Genomic DNA, 21,248 nt, shown 5'->3' on the forward strand with positions numbered 1-21,248 from the left:
AACCACACTGCTAACGCTAATGCCTAACCCTAACTTAAACTTAAGACAAACATTTTTGTTTTCATACATTTATATTTTGAATTTGCAGCCTGCCTATCTAAAATGGGAAAGCGACCAGTCCTGCCTCCAGGACAAGACACGACAAACATCAACGTGCCTACTGCGTAGTCTATTGCTCCAATGACCCTTTCCTTTTTCCCCCTTCTTTACAGCAGGTATATTACAGTTCTGCATTAAAAAGCTCTCTGAGAATCTCAACAGTCATGCAATATTAAACACAAAACAAGCTACTAACAAATCATCTGACATCACAACTTACCTTTCTGTTGGGAGACAAGACTTGTGAATTTGAGCTAACTCTGCAGCCTATGTAGGGCTGAGTGCACAGCATTGTAAACCAGGCTTTTAGTGAGGAACATGGAAACATGCATCAGACAGGCAGACAGTGCAGAGCCGAACAGAACAGAACAGGAGCCGAGTAGCGAGTAAGTATCAGCTGGGAAGCGTAAAGTAGAGCCCGCTCTCCCTCTCTTTCTCCTCTTTACTGCAGTGGGGCAGAAATGAGCTAATTAGAAAGAGCTGCYTCTGAGCACARCGTTTTCCTGACTCCACAGATATATGTCACCGGGGCTATGGCCCAATCACCTGCTACCTTTTCCCCCCCAAGTAAAAGAGCCCAGGATCAGCCTGCTCTGCTCCACACAGCCCAGGAGGAGGAGAAAAGAGTCAAAAGGCTCGCTCCCCCTCCCTATTCACACAGCCATGGCAATTCGAGATCTTAGCATAAAGCCCTACGTGAGCTCTAAAGCCATTACAAAGGTGCTGGTTAAATGTAATGYTAGTTGGGTCAACTCCGTCTAAAGTTGACAGGGGTGGGCGGGGAGAAGGGAGGAAGARAGTCACAGTAAAGACCAACTGGCTGCCTCTTTCTGTGTGCATGGGTCTCTGTGCCTTGGTTTAAGGCGGATCGTGGGGCAGGACGCACCAGCCCTCTTTTGTGGAGTGAAACGAGGCCACAGTGCTCCAGCCGAGCTGGGGTCAGCGCCCTTAAGGAGCCCGCAGCGAATCACAACCACCAACTATGACGTCACCCCTCAATGAAGTAAAAACCCCTCAATGAACTTAAAATCAGTCTTCGCTGAGATTTACAAGACCCAAAAAACATTTAAGGATCCCCTTTGCGGGTACCTAACAAAAGCCAAAGKACTGCATTACTGGGATTACTTTAATGTCCTTTTGGTGAGTTGTCCGTACAGTACGGACAGACAAGCTAATAAGGACACACTAATCATCTCATACATTGCAGTAACACTGAAGTCACTGAGGTTGAAGTAGAAAGCCGAAGATGATCATCTCAAAGCCCAGAGCACTTACTGTATAAAACATTACATTGCATCCAATGTATTTCCAGGGGTAGAAATGACAAAAGAAAAGAAAAAAAAAGAAAAAAAGATGAACAGTGTGAAGGAGCCTCTAAATCAGGCTGTGGAAAAAAACATCCAGGCAGGAATCCAGTTGTGTCCCTCTGTGGAAGTCACTTCCTGAGAAWTTGCCAAATCAAATCTCAAAAGGATCGTGTTTCATGGAGGAACAGGGCAGGGTTTGTCAGGGGGTGAAACAGCTTTTACTGCGTTACTCCTGCAGATGACGGGTTGACATTAGTTCCTCCACAAAAATACACTGGACATGATGCTATATTACACAAGGTTTAGGATTTGTGTATCAGGAAGATATTTTAATATATGTATAAGAAAACCCTAGTCAAAAAAAAAAGATTTTTCCAATAGAATCCTGTAGGATTTTCACAATCCGATAAGATTTTGTTCCATCTCTTTCAGAATCCTATTAGACTGCTTTTTCCCCCGATTGGAAATCAAAAGTAATCATATTGGATCCTATAGGATTCTCACAATCCTAAAATATTTTGTATCAGTCCTATTGGACTACTTTTTCCTACTGGAAATCAAAAGTAATCCTATAGGTTTTTGCCTTGTAGGGTTTTGTCACCCCAATCACAATCCCATTACAACTTTCTTTAAATGATAGTTTGTTGTCATTTTGTTTCAGTGCAATACAACATGAATTACATTTTTGTTGATAGGAAACAGTTCTATGACTACCAGTACAGTGCACCTTTTTCAACAAAACACCCAAAAYGAATGATGACAGAACATTTATGTACTCATTGAGAAATTGCCTCATGAAAATGTGACACATGTATTATAAAGTACTGTAGTGTTACGCCTCRATCACACCGACAGYGTCATTGCGTTTTGGTACAACAGACGTACTTTAAAATTTCCAATGGAAYACTGCATTTGCCTCGCAGCATTGCATGGCAGAGGCAGTTSCAGTGTGTTCTGGGTGGTGAATTYGTTGGATTTATCGAATGTACACATAAAAATTGTATGCGTAACAGCTTGACAGAAATGGTAGCAGAAGGTGACTGTTGAACTTTTGTTGCACACATACCCAGATTATACTGCGTACCATTTAGCAAAAAGACGCTGTAGGTGTGATCGAGGCGTTGTGCATACTCCCTTTAGCACTCGGTCTCTTTATATTTAGCAATAAAACAAATATGGCCCGTATGTCCTTATTGGAGTGTTCCGCAAAGCTAGATATGCACACAGATTATATCTCTTGACTAATATCTATGTTAACCCACTTCAGAGAGGTTTGGACAAATATTTGCTGAGGTTCTTGAAAATGCATTCAACACTGCAATAAAAATCTGCTGATTCTGTGCTYATTCGGTGTCCTACATTCTGTATTTGGAGATACAAGATTGCAGACCGCAAAAAGTTCACAACTAACGAACGATAAACACAACGTGCATAATTCGCTCTAATGAATCCTTCARAATGAGCCCACACTAGCTCCTACATGCGCCACCTCTCGCCTATATCGATTTGATCATTGTTCATAGCATGGCTGGGATGTTTCAACTAGGGTTGAAATGACTGGCCTYGGTATCCATGATAAATCACTTGGTCCAGGGAGTCAAATGAACGGCGAAGCCAGATAAAATGCTGCTGTGAACTTCTGCTTTCTGTATCAATGAGCACAAAGAGGTGCATTCATCAGGTAGCCATGCTGCTCCATGTGCCCACCTGCTTTTAGTTCACAGCTCCATTTCCGTCAGCCAAATTCCCCTTTTTTTAAGTGTCATTATATAGTTACTGTGGATGCTTTACAAAAAGCTTTCCTAGAAAGATAGATAAAGTCTAAAGCTGCAGTTTTCTACCAATTTTTATATTCTCTTTCATTATACCATGTTCAAAGACAACTCAAATATCACAAAAAACCCGAAGAGGGTGAACACATAAGGACTGCTTAATGCCTCAGTCGACGTGAAATAGTAGTCCAGAGCACATACAGGTAACCTGGCCTGTGCAACTAAATACTAAAAGTGCATTTCAGTCCAAAGTAAATGTGAAGTGTGCTCGCGATTTAAGTTTAGATAGTCAGTCGTTCTAGAACTTAACACAATGACATACACTGTGCAGGGACTGACATGGGAGAGTGCTGAGGGAAATAAGATAAGAGTTGGCCAACAGTGATAAGGTTGATGACAGGGCTAAGCAGCGCTACGAGCTTTGAACCAGTACTAACTGCAACCCATATTTTAGCCCCGGCCTTCCCCGTCGATGGCCACACGGTTGTACATACAAATTGAACAGAARCTCTGGGAGGAAAGGAACATGGTCTCCAATTGAGACAGAAATGGGATGGAAAATCCAGACAGAMATAAGCGCTGGCCTAAATATAGATTTGTCTATGCTTTGCTAACAAACGCTATAAAGTCCTCTTTATCTCAAGGACAGGGTTGCGGACACCGGTTTACTAATTTGCGTGTGCTGGTTTTACCTTGAACTCCACTCCCACAGCTGCAGCTCTATCTGTGAGCGCCACAGCAGTGGCCTCAGCCCTGGGCTCGGCGTGTAACAACCATACATCCACAGTGCCCTTCACTACAGCACTGGATAAGCTCAGTTAGCCATGCTACTCCTCCACATGCTTGAACTCCCTGCCTGTCTGGACACAGCAGTTCTAGGTGCTACACCTGGGCCTATGCAGTCTCCTTGCCCTACTGCTCTCATTTTGAGGCATTTTAGTTGAACATTGTGCAGCTGTATATTCTACGTTTCTGCCACGTAATGTCAAGCCTTTCATTTCATGATTAATGCGAAACTTATTTTAACAACACATTTTAGAAAAGGTATTCATAACAGCAAACCAAGAATATGTTGAGGACCATAAATAACCATAGGCCAAACCTTTTACACATTTAACAGTGRAACTCCAGTGGTTCAACAGGCAACAGGCTCACATAGAACCTTGAAATGGCTCACTCTAGTGTCATTTTTGCCAAACAGGTTTATAGACCGTTACAGACACATATTTCAACCGGTCAGATGTTTTGTATTCCAAATCACTTCTACATTTATCCTTAGCGTGATATCATCATGGCATTAAGCTGTCCAAGTCTGAGTTAACAGAGTCTTCTGAAATACGTGGACAAAATTGTGTTTTAATGTCAACCATTGTTTTTTCACTTTTTAATAAGTGCGTCGACTGCAAAATTGTATCACATTTCTATTAAGCTGCTACTGTAAACACGCTACTGAGAAAGATCCAGGGAAGCGCATGGTGAAAAATATAGGCCTGCTTGTCACACACACACACGAGGCTAGCTAACCTCAGAAGAAGCATAGCTACTCCAATGACTGCCATTTACTGTACCTCAGCAGTAAAGGGGAAAACATACTGAAGACAAATCTATGAATTTAATGTAAAAAAAAAAGCAAACGTGATGACTGATGGGAAACTGATATAAATACTGAAGCACAATCCAAAGGATCAAATAAAAACTACTGTATCTCTGGATTGGAGTTTTTTTCTGAACTCCAGGCCAAACTGGTTCAGAAAAGTGGATGAATAAACTGTTTTTCCACTTCTAGTTTCAGAGTGGTTTAGTTGAATCCCATTGTACGATTTAACACGGACACACTATTAGGACAGTTAAAGAAAGCAGAAATCATGCACAGTGTGGCAAAGAGGAAATTACAAGCACGTTTCCTACCCGCTTCTGAAGACAAAGTGGAGTAATGGCAGGCAAGGTGACTCTTCTCGCATGGAAGTTCATGCTTCTTTCCTCAGTACACAACTAAAATAAATAATATCCATATATCTAAGTTGTAAATACTGGTATTGTATAGATTATTTTAGAAAAATCAAACACGCAATGTCATACTTAGTATATTACCTTAATATGCAGAAGACTCTTCTCTAAGTGATTCTACTGTATGCTATAGAATGCACGTTGTATCGTATATATATATCTCTACACTGAGGTCGTGCACAATGAATGTGTGAGACAGAGAAGTCATCGCTGTACAAGAAACTCCTCCTTTGTCCTTGGAAATCTAAAAATATTTTTTTTTTAAAGAAAGCCACTTTATCAAGCCACAAACAAGTCTTGATAAAAATAGTTCCAAGAAGGACTATAGTTTACAATGCAGAAGCTCAGAGAAAGCCAGAAAGCTAAAACGACTAAAAATCAAGATTAAACATCTGACACAAAAGTGAGTAGGTGTATTATTTATAGTAATATAGTTGCCCATTTCTAACAGCCCTGAGAATGTCTTTCCATTGGTACAAAAGCAACATGAAATAAAAAAAATGTCTGAAAGGGAAAACTGACGTAGTCGATGGCCAGTAATTTAGGCGGAGAATTGACACCTCTTTTTTTCCCCCTTTACCAGAACATGTTTGTCTATTCAACAATATCATTGTACTACAATCTATCAAAATGTGAAGTGTATAAATGTTGTCAACTTTAGAATAATGTATTTTGCAAATATGTCCACAAGAATATCTGGCAAATCACATTTGAGATGAATTTCCATATTTACATTTCTCCACATTTCGTATCGTAAAAAGCATGTAAGTCAAGTACAGGTATAGGCAATGGACAATAGTGCATTGCTGATTTCATATCTATACGACACTACATAAAGGAAAAGATGTGGTTGGCAAAGAGGAATGGGGGACGGGAGGAGGTTGGGAGACTGTATAAATTGGGGGCTTCAAAATAGCTCTGCGCCAAGTTGTTCCCACAGCGACAATTGCCACAATTCATCATCTACATCTGTTTTACTGTAAGGATAAACAAGTCTCGGAAACGAGCAGCCTCACACAGTATGCATTAGAGTTAATGATGTAATAGTGAAAGTCACTCAATGGTCTGATAAGGACGAGTTACACATCAAATAAAGATGTACTCAATACATTTTTGTCAATGGTAAAAGAGGATTTGGCCCTGACAAAACCTCGATTTTAATTCTGACAACGCTAAACAATTATATTATCTCCCTTGGCTATTCTGCCAAATGTTCCTGCTGATAAGCTTCAACTTGGATAAAAGGTTCAAGGAAGAGATTTAAAAAAAAAAAAGGGAATTTGATAATGAGAATAGTGGTGTTTTTGTTGGAGAGCACAAGTGTTTCTTATGTTTTATTAAAAAGGACAGCAGAAACATGTCCTTGGACACAGGAAACTAGAAACATCCARGAGTGCTAGATCTCTTTTCATAAAACGCAGTTATGCAATTAGCTATGCCCTAGAATGGGTCACAGTTGAAAAGGGACCAGAAATGCATTGCTAGATACACACCATGACCAGGCCAATTCCGCTCTGCTACATATTTCTGTCTTTCCAAGTGCAGGGCAAAGCTCAACATTTGAGCCAAAGCTCTCCTATTAATCTTAAAATGTCAAGCAGAGGASGCAACTTCAGCTGAGAAAATACTACACTGACTTTATTATGAGAAACAACGAGACCAGAATTTTTTTTTTTAGTAGTATTATTTTACAGAAGGGCCGATAAATGATTTAATCAACAACATTCTATGGGCAGATAACGGTACGCATTTGAATGAATTCAGCAAGAAAACACATTATCCGGCTGAACGTACATTAATATGTCATTAAAAGTGCATGAAATGTACTAACACAGTATACAGGTCAGAATCAGACCATGTACTGTAGTTTAGACTAAATCTGGACACATTGTAGCAGTGGGAGGATTCCTCTCTCCTGATACTCTTTTTTCCCTTCCCTCCCAGACCAGACCGGGGGGGGGGGGGGCGTTTGCAGGCAGCATAGCGGTGACTGTCATACAGCTTCCCTCATGAGAACGGAGGAGGAGTCCATCCCAAGCTTACAGTTTATCTGGAATCGCAGCACAACATGTTGTGAATCGCACAGACAAGCAGACGCTGCTAGTTATCGGAGTGCAAAAATGAATTTGTATTAATGGAGCCAAATTGATAACGGAGTCTCCGCAACTCTCATAACAAAGCCTGCTCCAGACACTCTGTCCTTGACCAGGGCTCGATTCAAACAAGACCCTTTCACAGGCCCCGTCAGAGCAGGGATCACACACAGCAGGGCAGGAGGAACTGTTTCTGACCCCACATGCCTGCAAATAAAACAAACTCTGGCAAATGCAGGTCTACAATTATGCATGAATGCCTTTGTTGAGAGGTCTGGGAGTAGAAACACAGCTATCATTGTACTYCTTTCTTTCAACTGTACCTTCAGTACACTGTACAGTACATTCAAATAGATATTCTCAATCCATATCACAAGTGTATTATGTGCTCGTAGACCTTTACACGCGTACCCGTATACGGGTTAAAAATGGCAGATTTGGACACTGATAAACGGCAGTGGCTGTACAGTAACATACTATACATGATGTCAGAGCTCAGGTTCTCCACTTTACAGCGCTGTATGGGATTCAACTGACAGCAGTTCTAAATGTGAGCACCAAGCACAAGGAGAAGATGCGCCCCATCCCTCCCGCTGATTGGGYTACTTTTAAAAATGTTTTGTTTGTGTGTGGGGAAAGCTGTATATCAATGGTAGGCGATATATTTTGAAAGCTGAGACGTTGAGGATTATAATAAATAGAGCTTTGATGTCATATAAGCAAACCACACACCCGTGAGTCCAAATATGCGCTTCACATTTCMATATTATAATATTCATGTAATTTACATTAACAAAAGTTTATGATCGCCATGTTTGATGTACAGTTASAAGGACGACATGGCRTCATACCGTGGGTTGTTCTGAACAGAATGAGCCCGTTTGTGAAGGAAATGCACTCATGACTCCATTCTATGCACACAAATTACTATCCGTTTCTCTGAAGCGCCTTAAGTGGTCAAAAAATAACTGATTTGTCATACATGAGTAAAAGTAAAAAAGTAAATGCTATACATCAAATTCCTTAAACAAATCAGACGGCACAATTTTTATTTATGTTTTTAAACATCCAGGGGCACACTCCAACACTCAGACAWTTAGGGATGACAACACGTTATATTGATAGGTGCGTGAATTAGACTATATAGCTGTCCGGCCTGAGTATTCAAAATGTAACAAGTACTTAAAAGGAAAATGTACAGAAGTAAAACATACATATGTTCTTTAGGATTGTAGTGGAGGAAGTACAATTTTTCTAAATTATATATAATAAAGTACAGATACCCCCAAAAAACTACTTAAGTAATACATCAAAGTATTTTTTAATTAGTTACTTTACACCACTGGTTAATATTATTTTATTACATAAAAGCAATTCCCATTTCCATTCTCATATCCTCCTTCACTGGTGCTTGACTTGACTGTGCCGGGCCTAACATCATAAGAGTATAAATCGTCCACCTAGACATGTATACACTAGGCTTTGTCGGTACCCAGATTGTCATACCAACCTTGTGCCATCCCAGGATATTCAGTAATACTGGCACTGAACACAAGGGGAGCYAWTTTCAAAACTATTTGCAGGACAGACATCCCAGCTCATAAAGTTATACAAGTAACTCAAATTCTCCTCGCAGTTTTCTGCACACACAAAACCAATATTAGACAGCAAGGCTCTTGATCCAGGAGGGGATCCTCTGTTGTTACCAAGAGGGGCTTGATTGCAAGAAGCTAACCACTTACATTTGAGTCATTTAGCAGAGACTTATCCAGAGCGACTTACAGTTAGTACCATTCATCTTAAGATAGCTAGATGGGACAACCACATATCTCAGTTCTCAATTCCTCAATCAAAAAGACATCACCAAAAGCACAACTACAGATCATTTAGCACATTTTAGACAGTTAACTGAACAGTTATTAAATCAAAAGTCAGACTTTGTCACATGTRCCGAATACAACAAGTGTAGACCTTACCGTGAAATGCTTACTTACAAGCCCTTAACCAACAGCGCAGTTCAAGAAGAGTTGAGAAAATATTTACTGAATAAACTAAAGTAAAAAATTATTAAAAAGTAACACAATAACGAGKCTATATACAGGAGGTACCGGTACCGAGTCAGTGTGCGGGGGTACAGGTTAGAGGTMATTTGTACATGTAGGTAGGGGTGAAGTGACTAAGCATAGATAATAAAACAGCGAGTAGCAGCAGTGTACAAAACAAACTGAATAGGTATTAGAGATCTAGCTAAATTCCATACCATCACTAGATCAYCCTGGCGTGTGCTACAAAACAGTGAGTGACTCACAAGACTCCGGTCTCTCCTCGTTGTTTGCTTGTAAACAAACATGTGACTGGGGATTACTGGTAAATGTCATAATATAAAAATAATGGGAMACTACGTGGCAGGCTTACCACCACACGTTCACATTTTCCATCTGTTGCCTGCATCGCAGTCATAGTTGTTTTCKTTACCAATAATAACTTTGGAAATGTGTGCATTTCTATCAAAGTAAGTGCATTATTACGTTATAATAGTTTCTGCATGTCGTGTCGTCGTTTCTCCTGTAGCATAATATTTGTGTATATTTCTTATAACCGCGGACACGTGAGGTAACGTTACTCATTTCATAACCTTTATGGTGTTATACTCGATGCTTAGGTAGCTAGCTACATTCCTCTATTAGCTCTGGAAAACAATGCGTCACTACAGACACCCAGGTTCAAATCCAGACTGCGTTTCTATCAAAGTGCCTTATTACGTTATAATAGTTTCTGTATGTCGTGTTATAACATTTCTACTGTAGCTCACTGTGTGTATGGCATAATAAATGTGTATATTCCTTATAACCGTTGACACGCGAGGTAATGTTACTCATTACATAACCTTTATGGTGTTATATACAATCGTGCTCAAAAGAGTTCTCATTTTGAGAACGGTGGGATGTGAACAATGGTAGACGAMACACCCCTTCAACATGCAGACAGACCAAACTCATCTTGTCTTCTCTTATTATCTTTGGTTTCTGTGAAGAAAAAAAGCATGGCGGCGCACTGAAACTTATATTCAGATTACTTTCGATTTCTAGAAAGTGTTTTACTCAATTATTTTGCTTACCCGTGATTAATTATAAATAGTAATTGCTATTAGCTAATTCATAGTAGTTTGTCAGCCGAGAGTTAAAAAATGACAGCATGTGTTGCGTCAATCTTTCCTCAGCGCTAGGACAAATGTAGCCTACATTTTTCCGGTTTGGATGATTGTGTTATGCTATAGATACTTCAAGMGAATATCTGAACATTGCATCCAAAAATAAACTGCTCACATTCTGGACATAACTTTGTAAGGACTGTTTGTATAAATAGTTTCTGGGAAAAAAAAGTTGRCCTGTTCAAATGTTGATTGATGCGTAATTCRAAACTGKCCGTTCTAAATAAGTGTTCTAAATAAGCGTTCTAATCACACGGGTGTGATCGTACACGTCAGGGACCACTGTAGAACGATCACACCCGTGTGATGGTACGTGCGAAAGGGTTAACTACACATGGTTGATGATATTACTAGGTTCATTAGCTTGTCCTGCGTTGCATATAATCAATGTGGGGCCTGTTAATTTATCATCAAATCACAGCCTACTTCAACTTCGCCAAACGGGTGATGATTTAACAAAAGCACGTTGCCGAAAAAAGCAATCTTTKCACAAATRTACCTAACCATAAACATCAATGCCTTTCTTAAAATCAATACACAGAAGTATATATTTTTAAACCTGCATATTTAGTTAAAAGAAATTAAATGTTAGCAGGAAATATTAACTAAGGAAATTGTGTCACTTCTCTTGCGTTCAATGCAAGCAGGGTCAAGGTATATGCAACAGTTTGGGCCGCCTGGCTCGTTGCGAACTAATTTGCCATAATTTTACATAATTATGACATAACATTGAGGGTTGTGCAATGTAACAGCAATATTTAGACTTAGGGTTGCACCCATTCGATAAAATWCGGAACGGTTCCGTATTTCACTGAAACAAACGTTTTGTTTTCGAAATGATAGTTTCCGGATTTGACAATATTAATGACCAAACACTTGTATTTCTGTGTTTATTATATTATAATTAAGTCTATGATTTGATAGAACAGTCTGACTGAGCAGTGGTAGGCAGCAGCAGGTTCATAAGCATTCATTCTAACAGCACTTTACTGCATATGCCAGCAGCTCTTAGCAATGCTTGAAACACAGTGCTGTTTATGACTTCAAGCCTATCAACTCCCGAGATTAGGCTGGTAATACTAAAGTGCCTATAAGAACATCCAATAGTCAAAGGAATATGAAATACAAAATGGTASAGAGAGAAATAGTCGATGCGTCATAATTCCTATAAWAACTACAACCTAAAACTTCTTAACTGGGAATATTGAAGAACTGGGAATGCTGAACCACCAGCTATCATATGTTCTCGTGTTCTGAGCAAGGAACTTAAAACGTTAGCTTTTTTACATGGCACATATTGCACTTTTACTTTCTTCTCCAACACCGTGTTTTTGCATTATTTAAACATGTTTCATTATTATTTGAGACTAAATTGATTTAATTTATCTATTATATTAAGTTAAAATAAAAAAGTGTTCATTGAGTATTGTTGTAATTGTCATTATTACAAATACATATATAAAAATTTAAATGAAAAAAATAAGTGCTTTTTTTGGTCCTCTGAACTGGTATTGGCGTTGAAAAATCATAATCCGTCGACCTCCAGTAGTTACAAATATACAGTTGAAGTCGGAAGTTTCCATACACAGCCAAATACATTTAAAAACTCAGTTTCACAATTCCTGACATTTAATCCAAGTAGAAATTCCCAGAATAATAGAGAGAATGATTTATTTCAGCTTTAATTACTTTCATCACATTCCCAGTGGGTCAGAAGTTTACATACACTCAATTAGTATTTGGTAGCATCGTYTTTAAATTGTTTAACTTGGGTCAAATGTGTTGGGTAGCCTTCCACAAGCTTCCCACAATAAATTGGGTGAATGTTGGCCCATTCCTCCTGACAGAGCTGGTGTAACTGAATCAGGTTTGTTTGCCTCCTTGCTCGCACACACTTTTTTCAGTTCTGCCCACAAATATTCTATAGGCTTTAGGTCAGGGCTTTGTGATGGCCACTCCAATACCTTGACTTTGTTGTCCTTAAGCCATTTWGCCACAACTTTGGAAGTATGCTTGGGGTCATTGTCCATTTGGAAGACCCATTTGCAACCAAGCTTTAACTTCTTGACTGATGTCTTGAGATGTTGTTTCAATATATCCACATAATTTTCCTTTCTCATGAAGCCATCTATTTTGTGAAGAGCACCAGTCCCTCCTGCAGCAAAGCACCCCCACAACATGATGCTGCCATCCCCGTGCTTCACGGTTGGGATGGTGTTCTTTGGCTTGCAAGCCTCCCCATTTTTCCTCCAATCATAACGATGGGCATTATGGACAAACAATTCTATTGTTGTTTCATCAGATTGTACTTTTTGGAGAAATGTCCTCTGATCTTTGTCCCTATGTGCAGTTGCAAACCGTAGTCTGGCTTTTTTATGGCGGTTTTGGAGCAGTGGCTTCTTCCTTGCTGAGCGGCCATTCAGGTTATGTCGATATAGGACTCGTTTTACTGTGGATATAGGACACTTTTGTACCGGTTTCCTCCATCAYCTTCACAAGGTCCTTTGCTGTTGTTCTGGGGTTGATTTGCACTTTTCGCACTAAAGTATGTTCATCTCTAGGAGACAGAACGCGTCTCCTTCCTGAGCGGTATGACGGCTGCGTGGTCCCATGGTTTTTATACTTGCGTACTATTGTTTGTACAGATGAACGTGGTACCTTCGGGCGTTTGGAAATTGCTCSCAAGGATGAACCAGACTTGTGGAGGTCTACAAAAAAAAWTCTGAGGTCTTGGCTGATTTCTTTTGATTTTCCCATGATGTCAAGCAAAGAGGCTCCGAGTTTGAAGSTAGGCCTTGAAATACAGCCATAGGTACACCTCCAATTGACTCAAATGATGTCAATTAGCCTATCAGAAGCTTCTAAAGCCATGCCATAATTTTCTGGAATTTTTCAAGCTGTTTAAAGGCAGTCAACTTAGTCCATGTAAACTTCTGACCCACTGGAATTGTGATATAGTGAATTATAAGTGAAATAATCCATCTGTAAACAATTGTTAGAAAAATGTATTGGTGTCATGCACAAAGTAGATGTCTTAACCGACTTGCCAAAACGATAGTTTGTTAACAAGACATTTGTGGAGTGGTTGAAAAACGAGTTTTAATGACTCCAACCTAAGTGCATGTAAACTTCCGACTTCAACTGCATATATAAAAAAAAGTCTGTAAGCAGGGTCTCGGTCTGTCTGCGTCTGTGTGTGTGTGTGTGTGTGTGTCTGATGACAGGCCAAGCAGTGTCCAGTCCTTCCACTCTACCTGTTTTGTACATCTAAAAAGACTCAGAATACATGAGGACATCAACCTAACTAAGATTCTATGGTGCCCGTTATTGTGTGAAATCTAAGTCGCCTCTGAGAATGACTGAAATCACTATTATGCACTTTCTATTGGCTATAAGAATGATATGCATGTTATTATGATTGTTATGCAATTGAACAATTTGATTGCAACGTAACCACCAATCTCACAAATAAGGTGTCACAAAAAAATATCACAACACATGACAGGCCTGCAAGTAGCTGTCATGGGACAATTTGGTTTACGTAGAGTTTCATCACAACCTCGTTCCCTASCACACAAACAACCATAGCGCCTACAGTACCTTGCAAAGCCTTGAACGGATTAGAGGGCCATTGGTGCTGCAAAGACATGGTAGGAGCCATGTCCCCTGGCATTGCCAATGGGATCTGACTGAAGTTATGATCCAAAGTGCATAAGTATTCTATTTCACAAGGTAGTCACAGAAGTGCCTGTGATATGGCTGAGGGAGCAGAAGTAGTATAGGACAGATCGTGATTCACTTAATCCCCTTATCACCCCATCTGGCATCATAATCACTGGCTGCCATTGGCCCATGTCCCCTATGTCTTTCTTAGTGACAACATTTTGCACATTCTATGCACAGAGTTAATACCCCACACATAAGGTGAAAATGATAATTGAACAATTGTGATTAAACATATATACTGTCAGTCACTACACAGTATGTAACTTATCCAAACATCAAATACTGTGTTCGATTGTAATAAATCAGTGATTAAAGTGTCTACCCTACACAAACACAACTAACAATTTAAACGCCCACAGGCATTCCCCATCTAAATAATACTTCATACAATATTAATGATTTCGCTTGAAGAACATTTTAATATTGAACAGTTGAACATTTAATATTGAATGTTGACAACGATGGTAGAACTCAAACAATGCGTGGCCAAACTGGTTCCTCGCAATAAAACATATGACAGAGAAGCAAAAATGATATGGACAAGGGCAAATGATATACACAATAGACTTTCTTATGAAAACGCACAGTTGACAGGGGCTCAGGCAAACTGCTTTCTCACGACTGGAATAGCTTTTAAAGCCCATGTAAAACAAAGGCATGTCAAGCAAAGGGCCTCGGAAATAATTCCGAACAGGCATTCAGGCCAACCACAGTAAACCAAAACCTGGCCAATCATGCACAAGCACACTGGCTGCTCCAATTGCCACGGCAACTAGCACCAAGGCAGACACCACCACTACTAACTCTAGCCCTGTCCCTATATCTTTTATCATTTAACACTACCACTACCTTTTTGTGGGACAAAGTGTTTCAAACACAAGTAAAGCGTTCCCATTACTTTATCATGAAATCTGATGACATATAGACACTAATTCTGCAGCTTTACATGTTGAGAGTAAGCAGTTTTGCCTAGAAACAGACTACCCTCAAAGACCGACTGGGGGATTCAAAAGACAGACTTGGCACACCCATTTATGGGGATAGGGAGGCTAGGGCAGTGATGTCACCGGTTTCTCAAGTGCTTGTGAAGATGGGTCGTGACCCTGCGACTGGGGGATTGTGACACATAAACAGCTGGGCAGTCTGACATAGTCCCTTTGTCTTGACAATGGCAAAGCTCAAAAGGCTGAGTGAAAGCCTGTCAGCCTAATCAGGTGCGAATGCACCCCTCATCACGGCGTTACATAAGGAGCACATTGAGACAGGCTAACAAGGAGCCACACTGTTCAAGCCTGAGGTCACCAAGGTGTCATCCTACACTGCTGAGAAATAGAAAAATTTTACTCTCGAAAATCAAAAGAGAATGACAAATCCATGCTAATCCCCTGGACTTTCATAAACAATAGAGCCAGGGGTGCATTAGAGAATTGCAATCACTATCTGATTTCCCAGTGTGAATCCTGGGTCAAGTGGAAAGGGGATCGGGTATAAAGGGCGCATTTGAGACTGCCATATCAAGCGAAGAGTGACAGCTTAGTTTATTTGGGGAAGATAATCAAGCACTACAGGCATCTACAGGAGAACAAACAATCACAACGTATTCTAAAAATCGCACAATGGTGGGCACCGGAACAAACTGGAGAATAGTATATATATGCTGAAAGCATCTCGTTCAAAGCTGAGGAGCAAGGTTTAACGCTGCTGATATTCTTCGGTTAGCGCTGAAATTTCAGGCTTTACCATGAGTAAGAGGTCTGAGTTGGGCTAACCCCCCCTTCGCCTCATCCCCTCCCCCAGCCAGAGATGCCTAGTGTGAGTGTAATTAAGACCTGCAGGGAGCCAATCACCTCCAGGGAATGGGTGATGTGGTCAATGAACAAGCCACAGCCAGCCTGACTTGACAGTCTCTGGGATAATATATATATCAAAACTTTTCATTCTGACGTTCAGTCGTTTCTTGAAGCACAAACATCATTTTTAGCTGCTCCCATTTTAGCAAATGTAAACTCGTATATATCATACATCACAAATTAAACATTGGCTCAAATTAAATCTGAGCAGTACAAAAACAGCATTGCACCTGACCTGCGATGAGAAAAGGAAGATGTTTTGATTCAAATCAAAAATTWGATTTGTTTTGGTTTTACTTCACTAATTCCAAATTAATTTCTGTAGATCACGAACTGCAAAAACAGTTGTGTGACCATGTTGTATTTTTTGCCGCAGTGCAAGCTGAATTAAAAAAATAATAATCTGAATTGAATGTGTGTACAGAGCACTCTGAACGGCGAAACAGCAATCGCTGTGCACTCCGTGACAGGTCTGGTTGTCCCACTTCGCACGCCATTCTCTGCTCTCATCAGAGATGCAGTATGTGAAATCTGACACATCATTTGCGTAGGGAGCGAAATAAGAAATAACCTTATGCTTAAAGCTGAAGTTATTACAAGTCAGCAGGCATTTGAATGGAATCTCCGTCACTCAGAGGACGCTGGGCAGAAAATGCTCTGTCATTTAAATGAAGTGGTGCAAATTTTGTACTGTCACTAAGAAAGATCATATTTCAATAATTTCAAAACCCTATTCCCCCACTTTGGTTAAAAATATTTGCATGTTTTTTTTMTGGATCAAAAAAGGGCGGGGCATGGTCGGCCAATCGGGGAAGCTGGATTTCAGAGGCCATTCCCCTTGGCAGTGTAGAGATTTTTTGAAATATTTAAGGAAATAATAATAATATTTTTGGAGGGGGGTGGTGGCTTCCATCAAAGCAATTGCCTGCATCATTTCCAATCACCCAAATTTTTGGGGGAAATATGCACAGTACCAGTCAAAAGTTTGGACACACCTACTCATTCGAGATTCTCTATATTTTTACTATTTTCTATAATTAGAATAATAGTGAATAGAACAAAACTATGAAATAACACATATGGAATCATGTAACCAAAAAAAGTGTTATATTTGAAATTCTTCAAAGTAGCCACCCTTCGCCTTGATGAAAGCTTTGCACACTCTTGGCATTCTCTCAAACAGCTTCATGAGGTACAGTAGTCACCTGGAATGCATTTCAATTAACAGGTGTGCATTGTTAAAGTTAATTTGTGGAATTTCTTTCCTTAATGCGTTTGAGCCAATCAGTTGTGTTGTGACAAGGTAGGGTTGGTATAAAGAAGATAGCCCTATTTGGTAAAAGTCCAAGTCCATATTATGGCAAGAACAGCTCAAATAAGCAAAGAGAAACGACAGTCCATCATTACTTTAAGACATGAAGGTCAGTCAATCCAAAACATTTCAAGCACTTTGAAAGTTTCTTCAAGTGCAGTCGCAAAAACCATCAAGCGCTATGATGAAACTGGCTCTCAGGAGGACCGCCACAGGAAAGGTAAATTACCTCTGCAACAGAGGTAGAGTTAACTGCACCTTAAATTGCAGCCCAAATAAATGCTTTAGAGTTCAAGTAACAGACACATCTCAACATCAACTGTTCAGAGGAGACTGCGTGAATCAGGCCTTCATGGTCAAATTGCTGCAAAGAAACCACTACTAAAGGATACCAATAATAAGAAGAGACTTGGGCCAAGAAACACAAGCAATGGACATTATACCGGTGGAAATCTGTCCTTTGGTCTGATGAGTCCCCACAAAAATGTGGGGATCCAACCGCTGTCTTTGTGAGACACAGAGTAGGTGAACGGATAATCTCCGCAGGGGTGGTTCCCACCGTGAAGCATGGAGGTGGTGGTGAGACTGTGTGGATGCGGCTTCGCTGGTGTCTTGGTCTAATTTATTTCGAATTCAAGGCACACTTAATCAGCATGGTTACCACAGCATTCTGCAGCGATACGCCATCCCGTCTGGTTTGTGCTTAGTGGGACTGTCATTCGTTTTTCAACAGGACAATGACCTAACACACCTCCAGGCTGTATAAGGGCTATTTGACCAAGAAGGAGAGTGATGAGTGCTGCATCAGATTTCCTGGCCTGCACAATCACCCAACCTCAACCCAATTAAGATGGTTTGGGATTAGTTGGACTGCAGAGTGAAAAAATAGCAGCCAACAAGTGCTCAGCATATGTGGGAACTCCTTAAAGACTATTGGAAAAGCATTCCAGGTGAAGCTGGTTGAGAAAATGTCAAGAGTGTGCAAAGTTGTCATCAAGGCAAAAGGTAGCTACTTTGAAGAACCTCATATTTTGATTTGTTTAACAATTTTTTGGTTTCTACATGGTTCCATTTGTTATTTCATCGTTTTGACGTCGTCACTATTATTCTACAATGTAGAAAATAGTACAAATACAGAAAAACCCTTGAATGAGTAGTTGTGTCCAAACTTTTGACTCGTACTGTAACATCCTACCGGTTGCAAGAATATTGTAAACTCAGAAGAAAAAAATCCCTTTTTCAGGACCCTGTCTTTCAAAGATAATTCGTAAAAATCCAAATAACTATACAGATCTTCATTGTATAGGGTTTAAACACTGTTTCCCATGCTTGTTCAGTGAACCATAAAACAATTAATGAACATGCACCTGTGGAACGGTCATTAAGACACTAACAGCTTACAGACGGTAGGCAATTAAGGTCACAGTTATGAAAACTTAGGACACTAAAGAGGCCTTTCTAATGACTCTGAAAAACACACATAAAAAAAGATGCCCAGGGTCCCTGCTCATCTGCGTGAACGTACCTTAGGCATGCTGCAAGGAGGCATGAGGACTGCAGATGTGGCCAGGGCAATAAATTGCAATGTCCGTACTGTGAGACGCCCAAGACAGTGCTACAGGGAGACAGGACGGACAGTTGATCATCCTCGCAGTGGCAGACCACGTGTAACACCTGCACAGGATCGGTATATCCGAACATCACACCTGCGGGACAGGTACAGGATGGCAACAACAACTGCCCGAGTTACACCAGGAATGCACAATCCCTCCATCAGTGCTCAGACCATCCGCAATAGGCTGAGAGGCTGGACTGGACTTGTAGGCCTGTTGTCAGGCAGGTCCTCACCAGCAACGTCGCCTATAGGCACRAACCCACTGTCGCTGGACCAGACAGGACTGGCAAAAAGTGCTCTTCACTGACGAGTTGCGGTTTTGTCTCACTAGGGGTGATGGTCGGATTCGTGTTTATCGTCGAAGGAATGAGCGGTACACAGAGGTCTGTACTCTGGAACGGGATCGATTTGGAGGTGGAGGGTCCGTCATGGTCTGGGGCKGTGTGTCACAGCATCATCGGACTGAGTTTGTTGTCATTGCAGGCAATCTAAACGCTGTGCGTTACAGGGAAGACATCCTCCTCCCTCATGCGGTACCCTTCCTGCAGGCTCATCCTGACATGACCCTCCAGCATGACAATGCCACCAGCCATACTGCTCGTTCTGTGTGTAATTTCCTGCAAGACAGGAATGTCAGTGTTCTGCCATGGCCTGCGAAGAGCCCGGATCTCAATCCCATTGAGCACATCTGGGACCTGTTGGATCGGAGGGTGAGGGCTAGGGCCATTCCCCCCAGAAATGTCCGGGAACTTGCAGGTGCCTTGGTGGAAGAGTGGGGTAACATCTCACAGCGAGAACTGGCAAATCTGTTGCAGTTCATGAGGAGGAGATGCATTGCAGTACTTAATACAGCTGGTGGCCACACCAGATACTGACTTACTTTTGATTTTGACTCCCCCTTTGTTCAGGGACACATTATTCAATTTCTGTTAGTCACATGTCTGTGAAACATGTTCAGTTTGTCTCAGTTGTTGAATCTGGTTATGTTCATACAAATATTTACACGTTAAGTTTGCTGAAAATAAACGCAGTTGACATTGAGGACGTTTCTTTTTTTGCTGAGTTTATAAATTGCAGTGGTACTTCATCCAAAGCCTTTTCAAAAAGTCAGATATCATAAACAGCCCTGGTTTTCCAGATTTTTCATAGTGTTATACTGTTTTCAGTACTTGTCTTCTATTTGATCCAATGTATCATCCATGTAAAAAACCTGTCTGATTAGGATGAATAATATCCGACAATACCCGTTTAATTCTATGCGCTATGCAGTTTGCATAGTGTAAGGGGCCTCCAATTTTTTTAATGGACCTATATATTTACCACTTGGGTCCCGTTTCAGTATTAATGAAATCAGACCTTGTTGAGTATGTGATAATCTACCATTTTTATAGGAGTGGTTAAAAAAATGCTAATAACAGTCCTCCACTGGTATGCCATTCAGCCCTGGAGTTTTACTTACAATTAACTTTGGTTAGTAGAGATGGAGGAGACAAACTAAAACATATGCTTAAAGTACTTTGCTTCCTTGTTCAAAATATTGTTTGGTGAATCATGGGTGACGCCGTCATTTGTAACAAGTTTCAGTAAATTATTTTTTGGTAGAATTTCTATGTTGAAGATAACATTTAAAAGAAAGTGCATTTTTTCCCATATGCTATCCATTTCGGTTTATTTTTTAAAATACATTACACTTGATTTTTCTTGAAAAAGTTTCTCCTTTGTTTTTCCTCTAACGGATTCTGCTCCTATATTTCCTTTCTTAATATGAATTATTTTGACTTACATCGCTTTTGTTTTTAAGATGAGCATTGAACTGCATGGCCTCTAAAGGCACATCTAAAAGTGTCCCATACAATAAGGTGATCTGCTGTCAGTTATAAATTCTGCTGTCCTGGTTAAAAACAAGTTGTCATCCAATAGGCTTTGATTAAATTTCCAATATCCTCGCCAACGTGGAAATTATGTAAGAGTAACTTATACGCCAATTATTTGATGGTCCGACCGCATTCTGTCCCCATCAACAATTTATTTTACTTTTAGTGCCAGCAAGAATGACATAAGTAGTCAAGACAACTAGCTTGGTTTGTCTCCGCCATGTACAGTTAAAGTCGGAAGTTTACATACACTTAGGTTTGAGTCATTAAAACTCGTTTTCAACCACTCCACAAATTTCTTGTTAAACTATAGTTTTGACAAGTCGGTTAGGACATCTACTTTGTGCATGACACAATTACATTTTTCCAACAATTGTTTACA

General features: G+C 40.3%; 1 protein-coding gene across 7 annotated transcripts in view; it reads right to left on the reverse strand.

Annotated features, from left to right (window-relative positions):
- LOC111959583 (growth factor receptor-bound protein 14) overlaps positions 1–21,248 on the reverse strand; it is a 57,017-nt gene that overhangs the window by 16,220 nt on the left and 19,549 nt on the right. The window contains exons 1-2 of one of the 7 annotated variants that reach the window (XM_023981251.2): positions 5,270–5,366; positions 5,087–5,170 (exon numbers count right to left, since the gene is read on the reverse strand). The exons of 3 other annotated variants lie outside the window; for them this stretch is intronic. In XM_023981251.2, coding sequence (XP_023837019.1) covers positions 5,087–5,149 — 63 coding nt within the window. In that variant the 5' untranslated portion in view covers positions 5,150–5,170; positions 5,270–5,366. Of the gene's footprint in view, positions 1–319; positions 542–1,374; positions 1,515–5,086; positions 5,199–5,269; positions 5,367–21,248 lie in introns of those variants that run through there. 3 more of the 7 variants (XM_023981252.2, XM_023981253.2, XM_023981250.2) reach the window with 3 other exon arrangements.

The sequence above is a fragment of the Salvelinus sp. IW2-2015 genome, linkage group LG36, assembly GCF_002910315.2.
Source record: "Salvelinus sp. IW2-2015 linkage group LG36, ASM291031v2, whole genome shotgun sequence".
Taxonomy (NCBI): Eukaryota; Metazoa; Chordata; class Actinopteri; order Salmoniformes; family Salmonidae; genus Salvelinus; species Salvelinus sp. IW2-2015.